This window comes from Anomaloglossus baeobatrachus, chromosome 6 (assembly GCF_048569485.1).
Source record: "Anomaloglossus baeobatrachus isolate aAnoBae1 chromosome 6, aAnoBae1.hap1, whole genome shotgun sequence".
Classification (NCBI taxonomy): Eukaryota; Metazoa; Chordata; class Amphibia; order Anura; family Aromobatidae; genus Anomaloglossus; species Anomaloglossus baeobatrachus.
The window spans coordinates 559872103-559899704 of record NC_134358.1 but is presented as its reverse complement, the minus strand read 5'-3'; the positions used below and the strand labels follow the sequence as shown (position 1 = coordinate 559899704).

Genomic DNA, 27602 nt, shown 5'->3' with positions numbered 1-27602 from the left:
CAATTGCCCTGGTGCTGTAGCAGTCGGGGTAATATTTTTGGCATTGATGTTAGCTGTGAATTGACAGATGGTATCAATCCCATGGTTTAGTATTGGAGATGTGACCATCAGACACCTGCATTACTAACTCGGCAAGTGTAAAGTATAAAAAGAACACACAGGAAAAAAAACAGTTTATTTCAATAAAGACTTCCCCACACTCCCTTGATAACCAATTTAAATTAAAACAATCCTCCAAGTTCCCATGTAATCCAATGGGGTAATGTCCCATGATGTCCATTGAATCCTATAGAGCCTCATTCTTAGAACGAGGCTCTATAGGTAACTCTCGATCAGCGGCAGGTACGTGCATGAGAAATTTTGCGCTTGCTGCTGACCATGAGTGACCTATGAAGCCTGAGAACAAGGCTCCATAGGACTTGATGGACATCATGGGACATTACACCATTGGATTATGTTGAAACTTCAAAGATTTTTTTTGTAATTGATAAAGTGGTTAAGGAGGCAGTGTGGGGAGAATTTATTCAATTAAACTATTCTTTCCTGTGTGTGTGAGTTTTTTAATTTACACTTATTGGGTTAGTAATGGGGGTATCTGATAGACGCCTCTTCATTACTAACTCCTGGGTTTCATACCAGCTGACATCAACCCCATAAACCATTACCTGGATTGCAACTGCACCGGGGCACCGGTGTCAGGCTGATATTTTTCAGCTGGAAGGGGTTAAATAACCTTGGGTCTTCCCAGCCTGATAATACCAGCCCCCAGCTGTCTGCTTTATCTTGGCTGGCTATGAAAAATAGATGGAACCCCACAATGTTTTTTTATTATTTATTTACTCCTTATCCATATTTGTTTGCGGGCCAATTGTCCTGCTCTTACCCAATTTTGCTTACTTCCTTTTGCAGCCTCCTTGCCATTACTATGATCATTTTACAGTACAAAAGTTTGGGTCTCCATTAACTTCTATTGGTTTTGAGGTTCTGGGTCAAGGTCAAGTCTGGATACCAAAATAAACTGTTAACCAAAGTTGACAAAGAAAGGAGGTGGCACTCACCATGTAATAATCTTCATTTATTGTGAACAAAGGGACATCAAAAAGCAGGGAGGGATGTGGGGAGCATCAGAGACAACAGCAGCCGTTTCATGATAATGGGCGCTTCATTGGGTCCAGACTTCATAAGTGAAGTCTGAACCCGACGAAGCACCCGTGAGCACGAAACGGCCGACGTCATTTCCGACGCCCCCAGCATCCCTCCCTGCTTTTTGATGTCCCTTTGTTCACAATAAATAAAGATTATTACATGGTGAGTGCCATCTCCTTTCTTCTTTGACTTCAAAGCTTTACCATGTTTTCCTATGGAGGGTGTTGCACGGCGGTTGTTTGCTCTGTCTCCTTAATGACTTGCTTGAACCCAAACATCCATGGGTCCACTAATCCCTAATCAAAGACACTCCAGATACTCTCTGTGACGATACATCACTAGGTGTCACTAGACAGGGAAGTCAAACTAACTGGTGATGAGAAGCCAGGAAGTCAGATAAGGTACACAGGGAGGGAGCGGAGCCAAGGTCAGGGTACAAGCCGGAAGTCAGAAGCCATAAAGCTAGATAAGGTACACTGGGAGTGAGCGGAGCCAAGATCAGGGTACAAGCTGGAGGTCAAAAGCCAGGAAGTCAGATAAGGAACACAGGGAGCGAGCAGAGCCATGGTCAGGGTACAAGCCAGAGGTCAGCAGTTAGGAAGTCAGATAAGGTACACAGGGAGTGAGCGGAGCTGAGGTCAGGGTACAAGCCGAAGGTCAGAAGCCTGGGGGATACTGTCAGAGTCAGAGGCACAGGCAGAGGAGGGTAACAAAGGTCCGGGGTAGAGATGCAAGATCGGACTAAGAAAACTCACTGGAGTCAGAGAACTCACTGAAGAGCAGGAACTACGATTGTCAGCATTGCGGGTGAAGTTGCTCTCTAATGAAGCCGAGCACTCACCCAGAATGAGGCGCCTGAACACAGGCTCTTCCCCGCACCAGCGCAGGATGCGAAGACTGAGAAGCAACACGCGATCTGGAGTGTAGTACAGAACATTGGCTCTGCTGGAGAGCAGCGCACCGCAGGTCAAAACCCTCTCTTTATAACCATGTGTTAGATTAATATGCAATTTTAATCTCTGTCCATTACCGATATAACAGTTGTCAGTTGGCTGAAGAGCACTCTATGAACTCAGACCTTGTAACCGCATTTTGGACTTCTAATTTCTGTGGCTCATTAATCATAGCAGACATGTCAGTCAGGTCAAGGGCATTCTACATACTTACACTTTGAAAGTTAATATTGAACCTATTAACTCTGTTGACTATTACCGATAGAACATTTATCGAGACCCGCAATCCAGCGGTCCATAATACAAGTAACAATATTACAGCATCGTACTTTTTTTTTTTACATTTTGTACATTTTTTCCTCTTTTTGTTCACAGACTCACACATATGCTCGTAATTTATTACCGGGACCCAGCATTTGCCTTTCTATAATTATTATCAATATACTTCATATTACGAGACATTACTTAATATATGAACCGTGAATGTGATCAACAGGGAGTGTTCAGTTTTATTTTACTATCTGATTATGAAAACCATTTTTCTTTCTTACAATTTCCATCACATTAATGAATTTTTTATCAGGGATAGGAAAAAAAAACAAAAAACATTCAATATTAGAGGAGATTAACAAATACGCTCCGAATGAGTCCTATGTCTTTATTGTGCTATAAAATGCCAATATGTTTCGTTTTTGTCATTTCATAAACTTCTTGTAAGTTTTCTTTCATTATTTTTTATCTGCAGGATACATAGGAAATTTCAGTACCTTCTAAATCCAAGACAGGTTTACAGTCTTGCTGGGATCGGACCTATGCCGGGGTAGGAGGCTTTGTCTTGTATATATGTTTACATTTACGTGAATGATATTCTCTATTTCGCCTGTGTGAAGTTATTTTTTTTCCCAAAAATTAATCTCTAAATTTGTAATTCTACCAAATAATAATTTGAAACCACATGAAAATTTTCTCCTCTTTCTAATTTATCAGTTCATATCAACTTTCGAAAAATTAATAAATGATATAATTGTTTGGCGCTTGCTATAATGGCTCTGTTTCTACATTTACCCGGGATTAACTGTAGGTTGTTAGACTTTAAAAGGAATGTTTTCTTTGTTTTTTTTTCAGAAATGCATGCTGGGTACAGTTTTATAAAATATTTTGTATGCATTTTGCTTTGATTTGCAATTTTTGGGGACACAAATTTGTGCCCCGCCTTCTACTCCAAAAGAAGAATCAAATTGGTAATTCCATTGCAATAAATTATAAAGGTCCTGATTAAGCCTACAATAAAATTAAGGAACTATACACCCCCCGCTCCTGTCACGGGGTATGTAATGACATAACAGGGACCCCTAGGCTGGCCCTCAGACTTGAGATTCAGCGTTGTTCCTTATCTTGGAGGTAGGCTTAATGGTTGCCAGGTGCGAGCCCCCAACATGACCCTACCTCCTGTCCGAGCCCTGATCTTACCCCCTTTCTTCCACACCCTCGGGGTGATTCGGAAAACACAAAGACAAAACCCGACAAAAGGACACAAATAAGGGAGAATGGAAACTCCTACACACAGCACTCAAAAGACAAAGTAGGGACAATATGTGTACGGGGGAACAACGAATGCTCAAACTACAACAGGGAAATGGTCACACCACTCAGAAATGCAGCACGGATCACAATACACAGGAAAATAATCAAGACTGGGATTGCTGGAAATAAAGCTGAAGCTAAGATCAGGGCTCGGACAGGAGTTAGGGTCACGCTGGGGGCTCGGACCTGGCTACCATCAACCCTACCTCTGAAATAAGGGACATAGCAGGGTCTCAAGTCTGAGGGTCAGCCTAGGGGCCCCTGTCCTGTCATTACATAACCTGTGACACCTCCTCCCCAAAGAAAATAAAAAAAAATAACAATTTAGAAGCAGAATTTTAACAAGAGGATTTCATCTCATAAGATTTGCTGAATTGAAGTATCCAATTTAAACAGCAGATATGTAGCCCAATGGAAAAATTGTAACAGGACCCTAAATACTATACTTATATAGGTCAATGGGAACTTTTTTGGACCCAATTAGCTCCAAGTCATAATTTTAACTACCTTTGCACATTCTATAGTTATGCTATGGTCAGGGCCGGCTCCAGGTTTTTGTGGGCCCTGGGCGGAAGAGTCCCGGTGGGCCCCATCCACACGCAGACACACACATACGTACACATACATATACATATTTAAAGACAAACTCACAAAAATACATATAGAACTGACACATCTATACAGTCATATACACTGACATACATAGATACACATCATACATGCATACAGACACACAACACAACTCTGCTAGATACATACATACAGACACACACAGCTCTGCTGGATACATACACACATAGCTCTGCTACATACACACATAGCTCTGCTACATACATACATACACAGCTCTGCTACATACATACACACATAGCTCTGCTATATACATACACACATAGCTCTGCTACATACATACACACATAGCTCTGCTACATACATACACACATAGCTCTGCTATATACATACACACATAGCTCTGCTACATACATAGCTCTGCTGCATACATACACACATAGCTCTGCTACATACATAGCTCTGCTACATACATACATACACATAGCTCTGCTACATACATACATGAATCTGCTACATACATACACACATAGCTCTGCTATATACATACACACATAGCTCTGCTACATACATACACACATAGCTCTGCTACATACATAGCTCTGCTACATACATACATGAATCTGCTACATACATACACACATAGCTCTGCTACATACATACATGAATCTGCTACATACATACACATATAGCTCTGCTACATACATACACATATAGCTCTGCTACATACATACACATATAGCTCTGCTACATACATACAGACATAGCTCTGCTACATACATACACACATAGCTCTGCTACATACATACAGACACACACGTAGCTCTGTGGGGCCCACACACACAGCTCCAGGGGCCAGCACATACAGCACCGGGGGGCAGGGCATACACCTAAGGGGGGAGAAGCCCATACAGCTCCCCAGGGCCCATAAATCGGGGGCGGGGAGGGCACATACCTCTCAGGTCACGGTGGAGAGGGGGCCCACACAGCGCCGGAGAGGGGGCCCACACAGCGCCAGAGAGAAGAGCTGTGCTGGGGGTCGCTGGCTGGCACTGCAACTCCTTCATCTGTGGGACTGAGCAGGCCGGTCGGTAGCTCCGCCCACAGATGAAGTTCAAACCAGGAAGTCTGCGCGCCTTAAAGGGACGGCGCTGCAGATTCCTGCCGAGGACTGCGGAACTCGGCCCGGGGGCAGCAGAACTAAGGCGAGGGGGCCCCGGCCAAGGGGCACCAGAACTGACGAAGCCGAGTGGGCCCCCCCGGCTCTCCAGGGCCCCGGCATTTGCCCAGGTATGCCGCGTGCTGACGCCGGCCCTGGGCTCAAGGGTCATGGAAATGTTTTGGACAAGCTCAACTCTTGTCGAAAACTTGCTCAGTTTGATTCTTAGTATGAGCAACGTCAGCTACAAGTATGTTAGGGAATGACGTATTTTTCTCTTTTTTCTTACCTTCTAATGATGTCTTATTTTTACAATAACTACGCCACTGACGTTTGATGGAAACCCTATACCGCCCTAGCTAATGCTGCACCTCCCAATTTGTAGCTGCACCCATTGGGGTGACTAAATTTGTGTTGCAGTTAAATAAAAGGAAAACAAAGTCCAACAAGTAAAATAATGCTTCTATTAGCTTAGTTTTTGCCTTTTAATAATTACATTTCTATTTGTTTTGTGGTTTTTGTGCGCAGAATACATTTTTGTTAATACATTCTATTTTGTTAACAGCAGTTATTAACCCGGGGGAAGCCGGGTAGTACAGCTAGTACGTAATATTGCTAAACTTTTCTGTCTCAGGTTGAATTTCTTTCGGGATGTTGCAGACTTTCGAGTTCTTGCCTGCGGAGGGGATGGGACAGTTGGATGGATTTTAGACTGCATTGGTAAGAAAGATTATGCGTCCTGTAATACGATCTAAACCACTATACACAAACATGCACTGCAAAGGCTTCATCTTCATTTCACTGGGAAAAAAAGAAGTCAAGCTACAAATATACAAATTCGAAGTATCTTAGCAAACGATTAGGCATGCTGAAATCCATCATGTCCAATCCTTCATAACTTGATACTTAGTTAGAAGGACCTAATTACATTAAGTGGTAAGACTTTTTCATTTGTGGTGGTCATAGTTGTAAGATAGTTGTCAGCCACACTATCTTATACACATACTCACTTTTTTTGGCCAAGTATTTGTCATGAGGGTACCATGACGGAGAGTGGTCCTTCCTATTTCTGGTGTCAGGAGATCACAGCGCAGGGCTTCATACACACTGGCTCAGGTTACTACTACTAGCTGATGCAGATTATCATTTATCCAGCACTGCTAGGGTTGTCAATTCTCTGGTCTCCTGAACTCTGACTGAAAGCTATAGCCAGCTGTTCTCTATTGCTAACCTTTGCTAGAAAGGCTTCCCTCCTAGCCCAGGTAATGGCTGGTGATAGTTTATACTTGCCTCTAGAGGGAACCTGTGAGCTGAGGAACAGGAAGCCATTCTGTGAAAGCTGTGTTGAGGTTTTCCCTTCCTTAGCCCGTGTTTTGGTTTTCGCCCACTGGTCTTTTCCTCATTATTACCTCTTGTTTGGAGTGTTTTGTATGATTGATGTTTATTTTACCCCTGTCTGTCTAATCCTCTCTGTGTCTTTAATCTAGAGCAGGACTAGCGTTCCCACTGCCCTGCACACTATACAGGGCTTAGTCCAGGGAAAGACAGGGATAGGCACATGATCGGCAACGGGGTGAAAGAACCTGTATAGGGGTGTTAGGGAGTGCAGGGATCAGCCTCAGGTGATTCTTAACACTATATTTTTAATGCCCTTATGAATGTCATCTCTTTTTTTTCAACAGACAAGGCAAATTTGACCAAACAACCTCCGGTGGCTATCCTACCTCTGGGTACCGGCAATGATCTGGCAAGATGTTTGAGGTGGGGAGGAGGTAAAAAAAATATCTTTTTACTCTTAATTATTAGTTGTATGTATTTTTACTGTACTTTGTATGCAATTTGAAATCCTTTCACAAAATATTTCCTTTGCTAATGGCAGTGCATATGTATATTGTGGCAATGGACGTTTCATGTTGCGTAATGCAGCTCTTGATGAATTTATTCCTTTATGAAGGTTCGTTAAGGATGAGAAAACCATAACTGCTTCCTTCTACAAATGGCAACTCCCCTGTCTCCAGGTTGCATTTGGTAACAAAGCTCTGTCTCATAGGTTTTTAATTAAAGGGGTTGTCCATTACTTTTACATTGATGGACTACTTTTAGTATATCTGATCGACCAGGGTCCGACACCCTAAACCCCTGCCAATCAGCTTTTCTCGGTCCCGGCAGCAAGTAGCAGGAAATGCTCAGTTCCGGAGCGCCTCCATTTTTTGTTAATGGCTGCGGCTGGGTACTGTACATCCGCCTCCCATTCTAACCAATAGGAGGTGGATGTGCACTATACGACTGCGGCCGCTATCAGAAGACGGAGTAGCTCCGGAACTGAGCATTTCCTGCAGCCGCCGCAGGAGCCAGAAGCACCTGATCGGTAGTTGTACGCGGAGTCAGGCCCTGGCCGATCAGACATTGATGACCTCTCCTAAGGCTAAGACATCAACGTAAAAGTAGTGGACAACCCTTTAAAGTTAAAACAACGGAGGTTATCATACAAACCATTTTTTTACTTCCAGCTTGAGATTTGCGAACTGATCATTGACTGATAGAATTCATTATGAATTGATCCAAAACTTAAACTATTAAAAAAATTCAGTTGCCAAAAAAATCCACCAAAATAGTCTCCTTTTTCTATTGTCTTTTGGGGGGACAAGAAGGGGCTAAAATAATAAAACACCATCTATGAGAATCAAAGAATGTTTTTTTCTCGTCATCTGTTTTGGGAACAAGACTTTGCCCTGAATGTCCATGGACATCCGATAAAAAACGATGAGAAAAGGAGGATGTACTTTTTTAATTGATCCATTGCTAAGAGACAGAGAGAAATCAGACAGTCTACCAAAAAATGGATGATACATGAAAGAAGAAAAGTCCATTTTTGATGGGAAATGGATGTGTGAACGTAGCCTTTACTGATACTTTAGGCATGGTTATATTTAAAAATTTTTGAGCCATGGTCGGTACATCGATGACCTAAAAGTCATTATCTAACGAAACATCAGAACACCACCCTGTGCCCTAAAATGCATCATTAATAGGGATGATCAAATACTTGAAATATTCGGCTTCACGAATATCCAACAAATAGGTCGCCGCTATGCGAATATTCGATACGCAATGTAGGTCTATAAGAAGCCCGAATAGTTCCGAATAGTTGTTATTCGGGTTTCCCATAGACTTACATTGCACATCGAATATTCGCGAATAGTCGAATAGCGGCGACCTATTCGGGAAATATTCGCAAAACTGAACATTTGAGATATTCGATCATCCCTAATCATTAACTATTACAAATGAGGGTTTCGCTAATACTAAATCCACAGGATCAGCTCACGGGACTCTATTTCTTCATCTCTCCGGCTTAGGGCACCCTGCTTTGGACATAATCTCTTCATATGTCTGTTATTTTTCTTCGGTGACATCATTCAGACGTGCTTCACCCATGGGATTCAGTTATCCAAAGGTCACGTTCTGAATCCGCATTCCTGTTCTGTTAGTTATACAAGTAAAATATATCTTTGTACCGTGTTAGCCAGTAGAGAAAAAAATTGTTTAAAAGAACAGAGAGTCCTCAGTGGTTGTTGCTGTTAGTTATAGGAACAGATCATAAAGATCACATATACCGAGTTATAATTAGACCGATGTATATATTACAACACTACAGAGACAAAGACATACAAAGTGTTCATTAGCATTGTACTCTACTACTAGTTATTACTGTGATAATGACGTTTAGCCAAAGAGTAGCCCAGAAGAGGGTCCTATCCCACTCCCACTAAAGGGTTTTTCCTAATACCGAAAGTTATTATCGAACCACTGGATAGATGATAACTTTCTTCTAGGTTGAGGATTAACTAATACCAATAATGGAAATAGAGTAGTGGCCACTCATGCCAGAGATAATGAATGTGCAGTGACAAGCAAAAGGGTAACAATGTTTTGTGCTTTTGTTTTTCAAGCTCCATATCTCACCATTCACTACTCCCAACTGTCATGACCTCACATGATGCAGTTTGTCAATTCTGTTTGGCCAAGCGACCCCTATCGATGAGCTGGATGAGGCTGCTTTTCTTTTCTTGGGAAATCTTCATCATGGCTGCTCCTCAATTCGAACCAGTAGTTTTTACTTGGGAATCAACCTAATAACAAGCTGAGCTATTAGGGGATGTGAGAACAGGATATAATTTGTAGTTAACAGGAAGAAAAAAGATTTTTCCACCACTAGGAGCAAAACAGTAACAATGCAGTGACATGAGAAGAATCTGTATAACTAATCATATGCTAAATAGCTACAAGTCACATTTATGTATGAGAACTGAACCCAAGACGATTGTCACACTCAAAGCTGTAGTGGCTAGTGAGATATGGAGCCTGAAAGAGAAAAGTGCAAAACATTGTTACCCTTTTGCTTGTCAGTGTAGGACTTGGATTATTATGACAGTTCCAAAGGAGCAGTGGTCACCCATTCTCAGGCTAAATGTTGGTCCCAGCAATTACAAAGTTAACACCTAGGTATCATCTAATGTTGGGAATAACCCTTTAACCTTAAATTACAAAAGCATACATTTAAGTTCTTGTGCTCCAAAGCTGAGTTGAGTGAATTTGGTGAAAATCAAAACAGACTGGAAAGTATAAATAACCCTCCAATAAACTACTAAACTTATCCCCCAATATCTGTCCTCCATTGCTGATCCCCGCTGCTTCTCCAATTGCTTTTCTTTGGCTTTCTTCTTGTTCCGCATCTTCTGGCAGTACCAGTACCACTGCTGAATAAGCCCTGTAAGGTCAGATTTTGATGATTTTGCTTCGAATTTTACTAAAAATTTGGATTATGATGAATCTGAATTTTGGGGGAAATTCTTACTTAAATCGATTCTTTTGGAACCTTTTTGCTCATTTCTAGTTCTTAAATATCTACTGAATCCAAAAACTAGCATTGGCATGTTGTATTATATTATCCAGGAGTAAGAAATATACATTTCCATACAGAGCCTCTGGTATTGCAGCTCAGCCCTATTATAGTAAATAGAAATGAGCTGCAATACCACACTCAACCTGTGGGCAGGTGGGGCGGTGCTATTGTTGGAGAACAGCCATGTTTTTTAATTTCTGTTTTGCCCCTTTGACATCTGATAATCTTCTTCTATCCACGGCTGTAATCATTCCTGATTGACCACTGTGTTTCTTCTTAAGGCTGCTTTACAAGCAGCAACATCGCCAGCGATGTCGCTAGTGAAAGCATCCGCCCCCGTCGTTTGTACGTCATGGGCAAATCACTGCCCGTGGCGCACAATATCGCTAGGACCCGTCACACGGACTTACCTTCCTAGCGACGTCGCCCTCTTTTCTAAGGGGGCGGTTCGTGCGGTGTCACAGCGACATCACACGGCGGGCGTCCAATAGAAGCGGAGGGGCGGAGAGCAGCCGAATGAAAGTCACGCCAACCTCGTTGCCGGAGGACGCAGGTACGGTGTTGTTCCTCGTTCCCGGGGTGTCACACATAGCGATGTGTGCTGCCTCAGGAAATACAAACAACCTGCGTCCTGCAACAGCAACGATATTTGGGAAAGGAACGATCAACAATTAGGTGAGTATTTTTGATCGTTAACGGTCGTTCGTAGCTGTCACACGCAACGACTTCACTAACGATGCCGGATGTGCGTGACGAATTCTGTGACCCCGACAACTTATCATTAGCGATATTGTTGCATGTAAAGCCCCCTTTAGTCTGGGCCGTACGTAGAAGGAGCAGCTGAGTCAAAAAACGTTTTTTTGAAAATTAATTATAGAGGACAGCCCCTAGGTGATGCGTAGTCCTGGAAAATGGCCCTTTTGTCCTTCTCTTAGTTTAGTCCCAGTGGTGACCATTATTGATCTTCCTACCCATGCTAGAGCATTTTTTGTCATCCACCCTTGGTCATAAGAGTCACATTGATGGGTCTATTGGTTTGTACCCTCTTTACACTGAAGAAAGATCGGATCACTGTGGTTCTTGTAAGATATAAATTGATTTCACGAGAGAGTCTGTACCGGCCCATCATCTCTACACTTACAGTAGAGATTAGGTCAAGGGTCTTGGGTTTGGTGGAGGTTCCAGCTGCCGGACTCAGATTATATTTGATGCTTTTTTCCATAGTATATGAAGGGGAAAATCTGCCGAAGGTCCTCAAAGATATTGAGAATGGTACAGTAGCCCTTGTAGACTGATAGAAAATGAAGTAATTCCGTGATGAGATTACTTTGAGTAGGGCCCTTTTGCCCTTCTCTTAGAGTAGTTCCAGTGGTGATGACCATTATTGATCTTCCTACTCATGCTAGAACATTTTTTGACATCCACCCTTAGTCATAAGAGTCACATTGATGGGTCTATTGGTATGCACCCTCTTTACATTGAAGAAAGGTGGGGTCACTGTGGCTCTTGTATGATATAAATTGATTTCACAAGAGGGTCTGTACCAGCCCACCATCTCTCCAATTACAGTAGAGATTAGGTCAAGTCTCTTAGGTTTGGTGGAGGTTCCAGCTGCTGAACTCTGATGATATCTGATGCTTTTTTTCATAGGTTAATAAGGGGAAAATCTGTTGAAATTCCTCAAAGACAATGAGAATGGCACAATAGTCATGGTAAACTGATGGAAAATCGAAGTAATTCCCTAATGAGATTACTTCGAGAGGGGCCCTTTTGCCCTTCCCTAAATTTAGTCCCAGTGGTGACCACAAATTATTGATTTTCCTACCCATGCTAGAGCATTTTTAACATCCACCCTTGGTCATAAAAGTCACATTGATGGGTCTATCGGTTTGTACACTGTTTACATTGTAGAAAGATGGTGTCACTGTGGTTGTTGTTTGATATAAATTGATTTCACGAGAGGCTCTGTACCGGTCCACCCTCTCTTCAGTTACAGTAGAGATTAGTGCAAGGTTCTTGGGTTTGGTGGAGGCTCCAGCTGCCGAACTCCGATGATTTTACACCTATTTACTATATTTGATGCTTTTTTTTCATAGGTTACGAAGGGGAAAATCTGCTGAAATTCCTCAAAGACATTGAGAACGGCACAGTAGTCCTGGTAGACCGATGGAAAATCGAAGTTATCCCTAATGATAAAGATGAAAAGGGAGACCCAGTGCCTTACTCCATCGTAAACAATTACTTTTCCATTGGAGTGGTGAGTGATATTTGGTTTTTTTTATATGGTTTACGCCAGTCCATCGACATAATGTCACGGGGTACGTACTGACTGGCCCTCAGACTCGAGACCTTGCACTCTCCCTTATCTTGGAGGTAAGATTAATGGTAGCCAGGTCCGAGCCCCCAGCATGACCCTAACTCCTGTCCGAGCCCTGATCTTACTCCCCCCCACCCTGAGGGTGGTCTGGAGTCCCAGTAACAAAAACCCCACAGAAAAGACACGAATCAGGGAGAACAAAACCTCATACACACTGTACTTACACACAAAGGGAAGACAATATGTTTACAGGGGAATAACAACACTGGTAGGGAATAAATTTACAAGAGGGGAACGTTCACACCATGCAGAAAAGCAACTGTAGTTCACCATGGACAGAATAACCACTGAGACCGGGATCGCTGGAGCTATGCTGAAGCTATATTCAGCGGCCTCTTACTACACTCCCCAGCCTAAAATAGGAAGACACCAGCTGTGGATGGTAATTAGGAACCCGGCTCTCAGAAGAGTTGCACACTGATCCAAAAATGATTAACTCCTGCACAGCTGGGAGGCAGTGGAACAACTCAACAGATGCTCAGCAAAGCTGAGCACTTAAGAGAGACCAGGTTCCCTGTCGAATTCTGCAATGTGAACAGAGTCCGACGCCGCAGACATAAGCCGCGTGTGCAGATCCGGCCAGTGCATGACACCCAATCCCTTTGTAGAGCAGGGCTTTCTAATGGATGTACTGCCGTATGTAAATAAAGCTAAAATGGCTAAAAAATGGTAAAAACAAATCAAAACTGTGATCTCTACCGATTTACTGGAAGATAGGACATAAATAGAATCTATGGAAAAGTTAAAAATAAATTTTCAAGATTATTTGATTACCTTTTTTATTGTTTATGTGAATTTTTACTTTTTAAAGGGTAAATAAGCATTTATATTTTTTAATGCTTATAACATTAATCAGTAGGGTTTCAAGTCCTGAGGACCCCCCCCCCCAGATTGCTCAAACCAACCAGACCCAGATTGTCTGTAACTTTAAAGAGAAATTAACTTTTACAATTTGAATGTTAAATACCCTGTGTAGTTATGTTGATTGATGGGAGTCTGGGTCTTGAGATGGATCCTCAAAGCCCTTGATTGGGAAGAGCAGCGGGAATGTAGCATGAAAGGGTGACATGGGTGCAGCGAGGAAGTCTGGATGGAAATTCGAGGGTGTAGATACTGGATGGAAGCTGCAGGACAGGGTAGATAAGGAAGCTCACTGAAGAAATGTAGCAGATTCCAGTGAGGTAGCAGAAAGTACATCCGAAGACTCATTTTTGTGATGTGGCAGGGTTCCTTCTGTATTAGGGTTGAGTATCTCAGGAGGTATAATGTACAAATACAGCAGAAACCAGCAAAAAAATCAAAACAGGGAAATAGCTGAAGTGGTTATGTAGGAAACCCCACAATGTAGCAGAGCTGGCTATTTCCAATGGAACACTGTAGTAGAGCCCAGCTATGTAGCAGACTTGGGTATCTCTGGAAGCACACATGGGGCATTGTAACAGAACAGGGTATTTTACAAGGCACTGACTATGGAGGAGAGTCCAGCAATGTAGCGAGCTGAGTATCTCCAGAGGAAAGCAGAGCCCAGCTATGTAGCATATCTGGCTATTTCTGTAATCACACATGGGCATTGTAGCAGAGGTGCATATTTTTGAAGGCACAGAGTGACAATATAGCAGAGCAGAGGGATATAGCAGAACTAAGTATGTCAGGAGTCATAGAGTGATAATGTAGTAGAGTCCAGTGACAATGTATAGCTGATAATGCAGGAGCCTCGCATTATCAGAGTCCAATAGTAATACCTTAATTTGAAATAGCGTGGATGCCAACTACTTAAATTTGCCTTCTGTGTCAGGCTAAATGGCCAGATGTGTGATGTCACAGGAGCCTGCTACCTGCAAACCTGGAGGAAACCCACAAAACATGGGGAAAACATATACATTCCTTGCAGATATTGGTGGGATTTGAACCCAGTGCTGCAAAATAACAATGCTACAGTGCTACAAAATAACAATGCTAACCACTGAGCCACTGTACAGAGCTAACTACTGTGCTACCATAAAGTGCTAACCATTGAGACACCGTACAATGCTAGCCACTGAGCTACCATAAAGTGCTAACCACTGAACCACTATACAGTGCTAATCACTGAACCACCATATAGTGCTTACCACTGAGCTAACTACTGAGCCACCATACAGTGCTAACCACTGAGTAACCATAAAGTACTAGCAACTGAGCTACTGTACAGAACTAACCTCTGAGCTACCCTACAGTGCTAAGCACTGAGCAAACATAAAGTGCTAACCACTGAGCCATCGTACAGTGGTAACCACTGAGCAACTATAAAGTACTAACAACTTAGCCATCCTACATTGCTAACCACTGAGCCATCATATAGTGCTAACCACTGAGCCACCGTACACTGCTAACCGCTGAGCCACAATACAGTGCTAACCACTGAGCCTCTGTAAAGTGCTAACCACTGAGCTATCATATAGTGCTAACCACTGAGCCATGTTACAGTGATATCCAATGAGCCATCGTACAGTGCTAACCATTGAACAACTATAAAGTACTAACAACTGAGCCACTGTGCAATACTAACCACTGAGCCACCATAAACTGCTAATCACTAAGCCATTGTGACACCCTGGCCCAGCCAGGTAGTCACAGAAAGAGTTAAACCTCCTTGGTACCACCTGATCCCACACTGGTACAGTGAGGCAGCCGCACCCTCCCCCCAGTGTAATTAAAAGAGCAGGAGGGGAGGAGTTGAGTCAGGCGGTGGAAGGAGGGAGAGGAGAGCAGACAGGGGTTGTAGCTCCTGTGCTGCTGCGGAAGTGAAGCAAAGAAAAAGCAGAGTTCTTGGAGCTGAAGTGGAGCGTAGGTTCAGGGTAACCCATAGTGGACCGAGGCAGGGTAGTGGCCCGCCGGTAGTGTGGACGGGACCCCAGTGCAAAGAGAGGATTTCCCCTGTCCGAAACAGAGAAGGTGACTCTTAGCTGGAGTGCAGGAGAGAGAGGGCCCTGCTTCTTGTACCGGGTGTGGGATCCAAACTCCCCCGTACCAAAGGCCTACGGACACCGGCAATTTCTGATTAAGTACTGGACTCTGTGTGAGTTATTGCATCGAATAGTGAGTACAGCTGCCATTGCAATCCCCTGCACTGAGTCACTGGGTCCGGGGACCACCATCCCTATCCACGGAAGGGTTAACATCCAGCTGCCATTACATCTCCTCGGGGTACCCCACAACAGCAGCGGTGGTGCCACACTTCACCACACACTGTGGGTGGCATCACGAACGGAGTACGGCCAAGCCCGTACAACTACGTCCCCTTTTTCATTTGGCGTGTCCGCGTGACCCCCGGGTCCGGAGGATCCCTCGAGCCACACAACGGATCCGAGCAGCCCGGCTGCTACAGGCGTGGGGGCGGCACACCATCATGCAGTGTTAACCACTGAGCCATTGTACAGTGCTAACCACTGAGCGACCATACACTGCTAACCACTGAGCCACCATACACTGCTAACCACTGAGACACAATACAGTGCTAACCACTGAGCCACCGTAAAGTGCTAACCACTGAGCAACCATACAGTGCTAACCACTGAGCCACCATGCTGCCCTTCATCCTCATTGATGATCCCACTTCAGCCTAATAGTAAATGTAAAGAATTTCTAATTTTGCTTTGTCTGTGAACAGAGAACAAAAAATCCCGTAACTCAAATACATTGCAAAACAATGAAAGGAAATGATTGGCCGCACATCGTGTGATTGTAGTATATAGAATTCAGATATGAAATGTGACAAACTTCCAAACAAAAAGTGTTTTCCTTTAAATTGTGTTTTTTCTTTTAATTGTCATTACACTTTGATTGCAATTACATCACACATTATTACCAGTGTTTGCGCTCCATTTTTATGTTTTAATCCCTTCGTTAGTCCTTTACCATCAATTCATCTATTACGGGAAAAGTCCACGGCGCAGCTGTAATCAGGAGAATGCAAAATGAAGGTTACGGGAGGGACAGGGGCTGCGCGCGCCTCACCTGCGCTGATAAAAAGTTTCTCCACAATCTATGTACGGCTCGTATGTTGCAAAAGCACGAGAAATATTAATACCTCCTTTATAACATATTAAAGTGTCAAATGCAAAATGAGACCCCGAGGTCTCATTTACACTAGAGAGTGTTTTTCAAAGGGAACACAAAGCCCATGACCCAATTCCTAAGCTCACATCATCGCCAGATTTCATCTTAATAGACATAGGATAAATGCCAATTATACACCAAAAAAAAAAAATAATATTTTCATCTTCACATTATGTATTTTGTCTCGCTATGCAGATTACAACCTGGATTTTTAGAGCTTACTTAACACATTTTGCTTAAAAAAAAAAAAAAAAATTGCAGCAAGGAAATATTGAAACGTCTCGTCTTTGTTCACATCTTATTATGAGAAAGTCAGGACAAGGCTCCGTTCTAACAGCCAATTGTAAAATAGGCCATAGGATGGAGTCTTCACGCCTGGAATTGATGCTCATCTCTTCCACTGAGGAGATGACGGGCGGATAAATCAGACAATTTTCCATTTTAATTTAGATGTTTTTGAAATTGAAAAAATTGACCCCACACTTGACCCAAATGTTACCCTTCGATAGTTACTGAATATCTCCCACTAGAATATTATGAGTGGGGGCATCTGCTATATATACAGCTGAAACCAGAAGTTTCCATCCACGATCTAAAAAGACACATCTGCAGGTTTTTCTCACTCAGAATAAAACCTTTCACATTTTAGGTCAATTAGAAACCACAAACATTTCTATTTGCCAAATGCCAGAATATCAAGAGAGAGAATGTTTTAAGACATTTTTATTACTTTCTGCAAAGTGAAAAGTTTACATACACTAAGAATACTATGTCTTTAAATGATATGGGACCACCCATATGATGATGTCATGTCTTTGGAAGCTTCTGATAGGTTTGTTGGCAACATCTGAGTTAATTAGAGACACACCTGTGGATGTAATCTAATGCATATCTGAAACACAACCCAAGATCCAAAGCAAAAGACCTTGTGAAGATGCTGGCGGAAGCTGGTAAGATTGTGTCATTATCCACAGTGAAACGAGTACTGTATCAACATGGGCTGAAAGACCACTCTGCCAGAAAGAAGCCATTACTCCAAAAGAAACATAAAAAAGACAGATTAATGTTTTCAAAAGGACATCGGAACAAAGACCTTAATGTTTGGAGACATGTCCTGTACTTGACAAAACTAAATTTGAACTGTTTGGTTATAATGACCACCGTTACACTTGGAGGAAAAAGGGTAACAAATAAAAGAGTTAAAGGTAATAAAAAAGTTAAACAATATGGGACGGCCCATATGATGAGGTCATGTCTTTGGAACCAGCTTCTTATAGGTTTATTGGCAACATCTGAGTTAATTAGACACACACCTGTGGATGTATTGTAATGCACACATGTATCACACGGCTTCTTTGTGCAGCATCATGGGAAAGTCAAAAGAAATCAGCCAAGATCTCAAGAAGAGAATTGTGGACTTGCACAAGTCTGGTTCATCCTTGGGTGCAATTTCCAGACACCTGAAGGTGCCTCGTTCATCTGTACAACAATTATACGCAAGTACAAACAAGATGGGAAAGTCCAGCCATCATACCGCTCAGGATGGAGACGGGTTCTGTGTACCAGAAATGAATGTGATATGGTCAGACATGTGCAGATCAACCCAAGAAAAAAAGCAAAAGACCTTGTGAAGGTGCTGGTGGAAGCTGTCATTATCCACAGTGAAACGTGTACTGTATCAACATGGGCTGAAAGGCCACTCTGCCAGGATGAAGCCATTACTCCAAAAGAAACTTAAAAAGCCAGATTAATGTTTGCAAATGCAACAGGAACAAAGACCTTAATTTTTGGAGACATCCTGTGGTCTGATGAAATTAAAGTGTACCTGTTTTGCCATAATGACCATTGTTTCGTTTGGAGGAGAAAGGGAGAAGCTTTGAAGCCTAAGAACACCATCCCAACTGTGACACACGGGGGCGGCAACATCATGTTGTGGGGTTGTTTTGCTGCAGGAGGGACTGGTGCATGTCACAAAATAGATAGCGTCATGAGGAAAGACGATTATGCAGCAATACTGAAGCAACATCTCAAGACAACAGCCAGGAACTTAAAGCTTGGGCGGAAATAGGTCTTCCAAATGGACAATGACCCAAAGCTACTGCCAAACTGGTGACAAAGTGGCTTAAGGATAACAAAGTCAATGTTTTGGAGTGGCCATCACAAAGCCCTGATCTCAATCCTATTAAAAGGCCGGTGCGAGCGGTGACCTACAAATATAGCTTAGTTACTATTAAATCTCATTAAAAAGTGTGTCGGCACTCACAGGAGATCAGCATTTCTGCTGATCAGAGGGATGCTGAAGCACCACTATAATCAGACAGTGCAGGCATAAAGTCCCCTAGAGGGACTAGTAAAATCAATAAAAAAAGTTAAAAAAAAATTCAAAAAACATAAAAATAAAACAAACTAAAAGTTCAAATAGGCCCTTCCTTTTACCCCTTTGAAAAGTATACAATTAAAAAAAATTACACATATTTGGTATCACCGATTTCAGAAACGCCCGATCTGTCATAATATAAAATCAATTAATCTGATCGGTACACGGCATGGTGAGAAAAATATTCCAAACGGCAGAATTAAATTTTTTGGTCTCCGCAACATCGCATTAAAATGCAATAACTAGAGATCAAAACATCACATCCACAAAAAAATGGTATAATTAAAAACGTCAGCTCAAGACGTAAAAAATAATCCATCACTGAGCCCCAGATGCTAAAAATTGAGAATGCTACAGGTCTCGGGAAATGTTGACAAAAGCGCAATTCTTTTTTTTTTAGACAAATTTCAGAATTTTTTCCACCACTAAAATAAAAATAAACCTATACATGTTTGGTGTCTATGAACTCATACTGTCCTGTGGAATCACACCGACACATCAGTTTTACTATATAGTGAACACGGTGAATAAAAAGAAAACAAAAAACATTGTGGAATTTCACTTTTCACTATTTCTCCACATTTGTTTTTTTTTCCCCCATTTTCCAGTACACTATATGGTAAAATGAACGGTGTCATTCAAAAGTACAACTCGTCCCACAATAAAATAAGCCGTCATATGGCAATATTGCCAGAAAAATAAAAAAAAAGGTATGGCTCTTGGAAGAAAGCGAGGAAAAAAACGAAAATTAAAAAAGGAAAAAACCAAAAAAAAATATAGGCATGTTTGGTATCTACGTACTTATACTGGTCTGGAGATTCATATTACCAGGCCAGTTTTTCCATATAGTGAAAATAGTAAATAAAAAGCCCCAAAAACCATTGCGGAATTGCACTTTTTTTTTTACATTGTCTTGACACTTGGATTTTTTTCCAATACACTATATGGGAAAATGAATAGTGTCATTCCTCATCCTGCAAAAAAAAAAACAACAACAAGCCCTAAAATAGCTGTATTCATGGAAAAATAAAAAAAGTTATGGCTCTTGGAAGAAAGGGAGGAAATCACAAAAATAGAAAAAAAACCCTGAAAAATGCACGGGAGTGAAGGGGTTAAATTGATAAACTGGTTGCCCACTCTAGTTTGGGCACAACTTTTTTTTCTTACCAATTTTTTTCATCTTTTTTACACGATGAGATTTAAAAATAATAATAAAAAAATTCAGATAAAATGTCTACAGCTTAAGTTTATTATATGAGAAAGTTGTTGCATATAATATTTTTTTTTTAAAAAGAAAACATTTCCATAAGATTCCTTTTTCAGCGTTCAATGATCATCATATATGTATTTTTTTTATTAAGCAGGGTTATTTGGGATACGTCAATAGCAAATATCTGTACATTATATACCCCTGTTTGCTCCTATCACTGGTCTCTACCAATGTCAGACACCACAGACTCTGTTCCATGGAACACCACTGACTGCGGAGGGTGCGGTGATTCATTCATTTATAAAATTTTCGACTTAGTATTACCCTCGTATTGTCGCGTCTTTCTCTGTACAGCTTCCACTACTCCTAGTGGAAAGAATTTAGGAATCCTTATTAATCAGAGAATATGTGTTCTGTCCATTCATTAAAGGACCTCTGACAGCAGGCTTCTGCAATGTAATCTGTAGACAGCATGCTGCAAGAGTTAAAACAGAAAATTCAGCCCTGCATGTTTTATCTCGCAGTCTTTTTTTTTGTTTACCTGCATTGTTAGTTTAAGCCTCTTATCTTTATCATTAGTGGGTCTCAGCAGTACATGAATTCTAGTCTTTCTCCGCCCCCTTCTGTGATTAGCAGCTTCTGTCTCTGGAAATGTGCACTGAAAGCCTAGCCTTGGTGGAGGGTCAGCTCTTAGAGCTCTGCTACATGCAAAATCTAAATTCTTTCAGAATGGCTACAGCCACTTATCTAAGTGATATGTTGTTGAACTCAGGGCCTCTTTGCCTACATTATACTGCTCTTACATGGGGTAGCAAAAACCTACTGACAGATTCCCTTTAAATGTTTGCATTTTTACCAAACCATAGTCTTTAATAAGAAAAAAAAACGTTTACCTGCAATGTTAGTTTAAGCCTCTTATCATTATCAGTAGTGTGTCTCAGCAGCACGTGAGTTCTTGTCCTACTCTGCACCCTTCGGTGATTAGCAGCTTCTGTCTATGGAAATGTACAATGACAGCCTGGAGTGGGTAGCGGCAAGCGGCAGCTCTCAGAGCTCTGCTACATGCAAAATCTAAAATCTTTCACTGTGTTAGAACATCTGCAGCCACTAATCTAAGTGATATATTGTTATATTCAAGGCCTTTTTGCCTACATTATGCTGCTTTTAGATGAGGTATCAAAAACCTGCTGACAGATTCCCTTTAAACGTTTGCATTTTTACCAAACCATAGTCTTTAATTAAAAAATAAAAACAATAAAAACAATAAAATATTATTATTATTATTATTATTATTATAAGTAAGAGCTCATATATATTACATAAGCACTTGTACTGAATGACAGTGAAATATAATACAACTGTAACATGTCATATGAAAATGAGCTAAAAGTTCAGTCTCTACTGGCAGTGCATTGGCATAAAGTAGCGCCATCTGGAACCACTGAAAAAATACACATTATTGACAAGACAAATATCAGCACTTACAAGTGCATGTCAATAAATTAGAATATAATTAAAAAGTTAATTTATTTCAGTAATTATTGAAACGCATATATTACATAGAGTCATTACACACAGAGGGATCTATCCCTATATATTATATAGAGTCATTACACACAGAGGGATCTATTCCTATATATTATATAGTCATTACACACAGAGGGATCTATTCCTATATATTATATAGAGTCATTACACACAGAGGGATCTATTCCTTTATATTATATAGAGTCATTACACACAGAGGGGTCTATTCCTATATATTATATATAGTCATTACACACAGAGGGATCTATTCCTATATATTATATAGAGTCATTACACACAGAGGGATCTATTCCTATATATTATATCGAGTCATTACACACAGAAGAATCCATTCCTATATATTATATAGTCATTACACACAGAGGGATCTATTCCTATATAATATATAAAGTCATTACACACAGAGGGATCTATTCCTATATAATATATAAAGTATTTACACACAGAGGGATCTATTCCTATATATTATATAGAGTCATTACACACATATGGATCTATTCCTATATATTATATAGAGTCATTACACACAGAGGGATCTATTCCTATATAATATATAAAGTCATTACACACAGAGGGATCTATTCCTATATATTATATAGAGTCATTACACACAGAGGGATCTATTCCTATATATTATATAGAGTCATTACACACAGAGGGATCTATTCCTATATATTATATAGTCATTACACACAGAGGGATCTATTCCTATATATGATATAGAGTCATTACACACAGAGGGATCTATTCCTATATATTATATAGAGTCATTACACACATATGGATCTATTCCTATATATTATATAGTCATTTCACACAGAGGGATCCATCCCTATATATTATATAGAGTCATTACACACAGAGGGATCTATCCCTATATATTATATAGAGTCATTACACACAGAGGGATCTATTCCTATATATTATATAGAGTCAGTACACACAGAGGGATCTATTCCTATATATTATATAGAGTCATTACACACAGAGGAATCTATTCCTATATAATATATAAAGTCATTACACACAGAGGGATCTATTCCTATATATTATATAGAGTCATTACACACAGAGGGATCTATCCCTATATATTATATAGAGTCATTACACACAGAGGGATCTATTCCTATATATTATATAGAGTCAGTACACACATAGGGATCTATTCCTATATATTATATAGAGTCATTACACACAGAGGGATCTATCCCTATATATTATATAGAGTCATTACACACAGAGGGATCTATTCCTATATATTATATAGAGTCAGTACACACAGAGGGATCTATTCCTATATATTATATAGAGTCAGTACACACAGAGGGATCTATTCCTATATATTATATAGAGTCATTACATACAGAGGGATCTATTCCTATATATTATATAGCGTCATTACACACAGAGGGATCTATTCCTATATATTATATAGCGTCATTACACACAGAGGGATCTATTTCAAGTGTTTATTTCTGTTAATGTTGATGATTATGGCTTCCAGCCAATGAAAACCCATTAGCCATTATCTCAGAAAATTAGAATATTAAATAAGACCAACTGAAGAAATGATGTTACACTCATAAATGTTGGCGCCCACTGAAAAGTCTGTATAGTAAATGCCTCAATACTTGGTTGCGACTCCTTTTGCATGAATTACTGCATCAATGCGGGAATGTGGCATGGAGGCGATCAACCTGTGGCACTGCTGAGGTGTTCTGGAAGTCCAGGTTGCTTTGATAGCCGCCTTCAGCTTGTTTACATTGTTGGCTCTGGTGTCTCTCATAGATTCTCTATGGGGTTTAGGTCAGGTGAGTTTGCTGCCAATCAAGCACAGTGATACTGTGGTTAGTAAACCAGGTATTGGTACTTTTGGCAGTGTGGATAGGGGCCAAGTCCTGCTGGAAAATGACATTTCCATCTCCAACAAGCTTGTCGGCAGAAGGAAGCATGAAGTGCTGTAAAATGACCTGGTAGACAGCTGCGCTGCCAGCTTCTCTAGCAATGACCTTTTGTGGCTTCCCTCCTTGTGGAGTGTGTCAATGACTGACTTCTGGACATCTGTCAATTCAGCAGTCTTCCCCATGATTGGGTAGCCTACTGAACCAGACTAAGGGACCATTTTAAACACTTAGGAAGCCTTTACAGGTGTTTTGTGGTAATTATTCTCATTTTCTGAGATAATATAAGCGTTTTCCTTTTTGTAGTGAATTACTGATTCTATTTTAGTGAGTTGCACTTGTAGATGGTGTACGGTGAAAGATTTCTTGCGGGTCATCACCCACTTGATAATTGAAGAAGTTTCTTCCCTATATCCCAATGAAAGGATTGTTTAATCTATAGATGTTGATAGTCCCATTGGGGTTACAATCGGCTGAGATTGCCAGTAGCTCGTATAATATGCTATGAAACAGTGCCAAATCTTTGAATTTAATGCACGGTCCCGGTGCCCTTTCCAACAGGTGCCCCGTTCCTTTGGTATTTTCCTCGTATCCTCAGTAGGCTCCAGACAAGTGTGAAGCGCTGCAGGCCCTCGCCACAAATCGTCTGTCTCTGTGCGATGCAAATGTGCCCTTTCTAATCACACTGAAATATAACGTTGTTTCAACTCCTGTTGATTCTTTGCACTTCACAGCTAAAAATACTCATCATTATAGGAAACAGGGATCAAAATGAATGGCGGGTGCCACTAAGAATAACATTGGATTTTTAAAAAAAAAAAAAAAAAATATTGGCTGTCCTTAAAGGGGTTGTCCACTACTGGACAACCCTTACTTAACTGCTAAAGTGCCCAACATAAAATTAACCCCCCCCACACATATATATATTCTCGTCCCAGACCGGCGCCTTCGATATTGGGGTTGTGACTTTCAGTTCCCATATTAAATTGTTCTGTCATGTGACCACTGCAGGCAGTCAGCAACCTCTATTCAGCAGAAGCCTTTACTACTCAATGGTTTTTTTGGAGGTGTGACTACAGGATAGCAAGAGACAGGGGGCTCTAATACCATCCCTCATGCTAAACTCTAGGGAACTCTAGGCTATCCTTAATCTTTGGATTACCCCTGCAGGGGGAGATGCCAGAGTCCCATGCCTTACTATTCTTCTGCCCAAAACAAAACTGCTCCCCCAGAAAAGGAAGGGGCACTGCAAATTAACAGGAACAAATGTGGAGCCTCCCAGGTCTGCATTACCTTCAGGGGAGGGACAGTCTGGTCACAGGTAGGTTGTCTTCTTAGGATTCGTGACGCCACTCTCGGTATTGCGGTCAGGGTGACCACCACTGCAGATTAGGGGACACCTGGGGCTGATGTTGAATGCAGCTAGATGTGGTGGCCTCCCGAGAGTGAGGCTAGCCCCAGGACCCAGTTTGGATGTGTGGAACCACAGGTCGCAGAATGACTTGCACGCACAGAGTGTCTTTCAGGGTTTTTACTCACGTCAGGTGGCCGGGTGAGTAACCCGGGCGTAGCTGTGATGCACCAGGGGGAACCAGGCTCCTTCAGGCTGACTTGTGAGGGTGGCTACTGACTCGCCTTCCTAACCCTTGTGTGTTTGGGGTGACCCCGACTTGAAGTCCTGCTGGGATCACCCAGGGAAGTTACTGCTGCCTGTTCTCCCCTTCTTCGGCCAGTCTGCTTGTAGCCTGGACCAGGTCACTCCGGCTGCTTGCCTCTTGTGAGCTATGGGCCCTCTCTTTGCTATGTGGCTGCGGACTCTGTGGTGTTTGGTGGAGGGTATGAAGTACCACCACCTGCAGGTTGAACAGGCCAACTGAATGGGCCCCTGCTCTGGGAACCTGTAGCCCGTACGGGCCTGGTACCTCCCTGGCAGTCCCCGTACTCAGCTACCGCTCTGCACTCTAGCCTCGGGTGGTTTTCAGGCGGCACTACCAGGTGACCATTCTTCTCTGTCAGTAACCACTGCACGTGCCTTGTCAGGATCGTGACAGCCTTAAGGGTCTGCTTCTTGCGACTGCTCTCCCTGAGCTGCGCTAACTGACTGGCTCACTACTCCCTCCCCTCTGTGCCTGCCTACGCAGCTTAGCAACCAGGCTCTCTACCACACCACTTGAGTGGAGACGGAGGCCACGCCCCCTCCTGGATTCCCCAGGGGTCCCTTCAAAGGTCCATGTGGGAGACCTGAATACTATGCGCCTGTGTAACCACACCTCGGTCAGCCTTCTGGATTACCTGTGTTGTACTGCCCCCAGCATGGGTGCAGTACTCAGTGGTGCCTGACCAGGACAGGGGCGCCACACAAACAATAAGAAACAAAATAAAAAAAGCAAGAGGAGTAAGGCAGCAGCAAAAGGACACCAAGGGTTACAACACAACTGCTCACTGCAAGGGAGTACTACAATCACAAGAAAGTCTGGATCACAGCATATCACCAGACCAGTATAGAGAAGCTATAGCTGGCATTAATGGAATGGTCTAGCCAGCATATATAGGAGTAAGAAGGGAGAGAATATAACTAGCTCCCCCACAGCATGTGATCAAAGAAGATGAATGAATTAAGAGTAAACTGATTAAATTTGCTGATGACACAAAGCTAGGAGGAATAGCTAATACTAGAAAAGAGAGAGAGAGAGGATTCAACAAGATCTAAACAAGCTGGAACAATTGGCAGCAACTAATAGAATTATTTTTAACGGGGAGAAATGCAAAGTCATACATCTTGGCAAGAATAATGAAAAGAGAATATACAGCATGGGAGGAATAGAGCTATCCATGTGTGAAAAAGACTTAGGTATACTAATAGATCACAGACTGCACAGGAGTCAACAGTGTGACGCAGCAGCAACAAAGGCAAACACCATTCTAGGATGTATTAACAGAAGCATACAGTCTAGATCACGTGAAGTCATTATCCCCCTTTACTCCTCTTTGGTCAGACCTCATCTGGAATATTGTGTCCAGTTCTGGGCACCACATTTTAAAAAAGACATCAACAAACTGGAGCATGTTCAGAGAAGAGTGACCAGAATAGTGACTAATCTGAAAACCAGGGGGTCGCACTAGATGACCCAGGAGGTCCATTCCAACTCTACCATTCTATCATTCTATGATTCTATGAAAGAAGACTAACAAGCAGACCAGCAGAGATTTAAGGGCCCGTTACACGCTACGATATATTTAACGATATGTCGTCGGGGTCACGTCGTTAGTGACGCACATCCGGCATCGTTTGACATATCGTAGCGTGTGACAGCTACGAGCGACTGTGAACGAGCAAAAATACTCACCTTATCGTTGCTCGTTGACACGTCATTCATTTTCAAAAAATCGAACGTCCTTCTGCGCGCCGGTTGTTCATTGCTCCTTAGGCAGCACACATCGCTCTGTGTGACACCCTGGGAACGACGAACACAGCTTACCTGCGTCCTCCGGCAATGTGGAAGGAAGGAGGTGGCGAGATGTTACGTCCCGCTCATCTCCGCCCCTCCGCTTCTATTGGGCGGCCGCTGTGTGACGTTGCTGTGAGGCCGAACGCCCTTCCCCCTTCAGGAGGCAGATGTTCGCCGCCCACAGCGAGGTCGTTCGGGAGGTATGTGTGACGGGGTTAACGACTTTGTGCGTCACGGGCAACTAATGCACAAACGACGGGGGCGATCGCACGATCGATCGTACCGTGTGACGCCGCCCTAACTCTTGCTAGTTTGCCTATGAAC

The 27602-nt window shown here is 42.1% G+C and overlaps 1 protein-coding gene across 2 annotated transcripts in view; it reads left to right on the top strand.

Annotated features, from left to right (window-relative positions):
• Positions 1-27602, top strand: part of DGKB (diacylglycerol kinase beta) — a 705227-nt gene that overhangs the window by 294658 nt on the left and 382967 nt on the right. For both annotated transcript variants that reach the window (XM_075315722.1, XM_075315723.1), the window contains exons 16-19: positions 2845-2919; positions 6047-6132; positions 7095-7184; positions 12415-12575. In XM_075315722.1, the coding sequence (XP_075171837.1) occupies positions 2845-2919; positions 6047-6132; positions 7095-7184; positions 12415-12575 (412 nt within the window). The remainder of the gene's footprint in view (positions 1-2844; positions 2920-6046; positions 6133-7094; positions 7185-12414; positions 12576-27602) is intronic.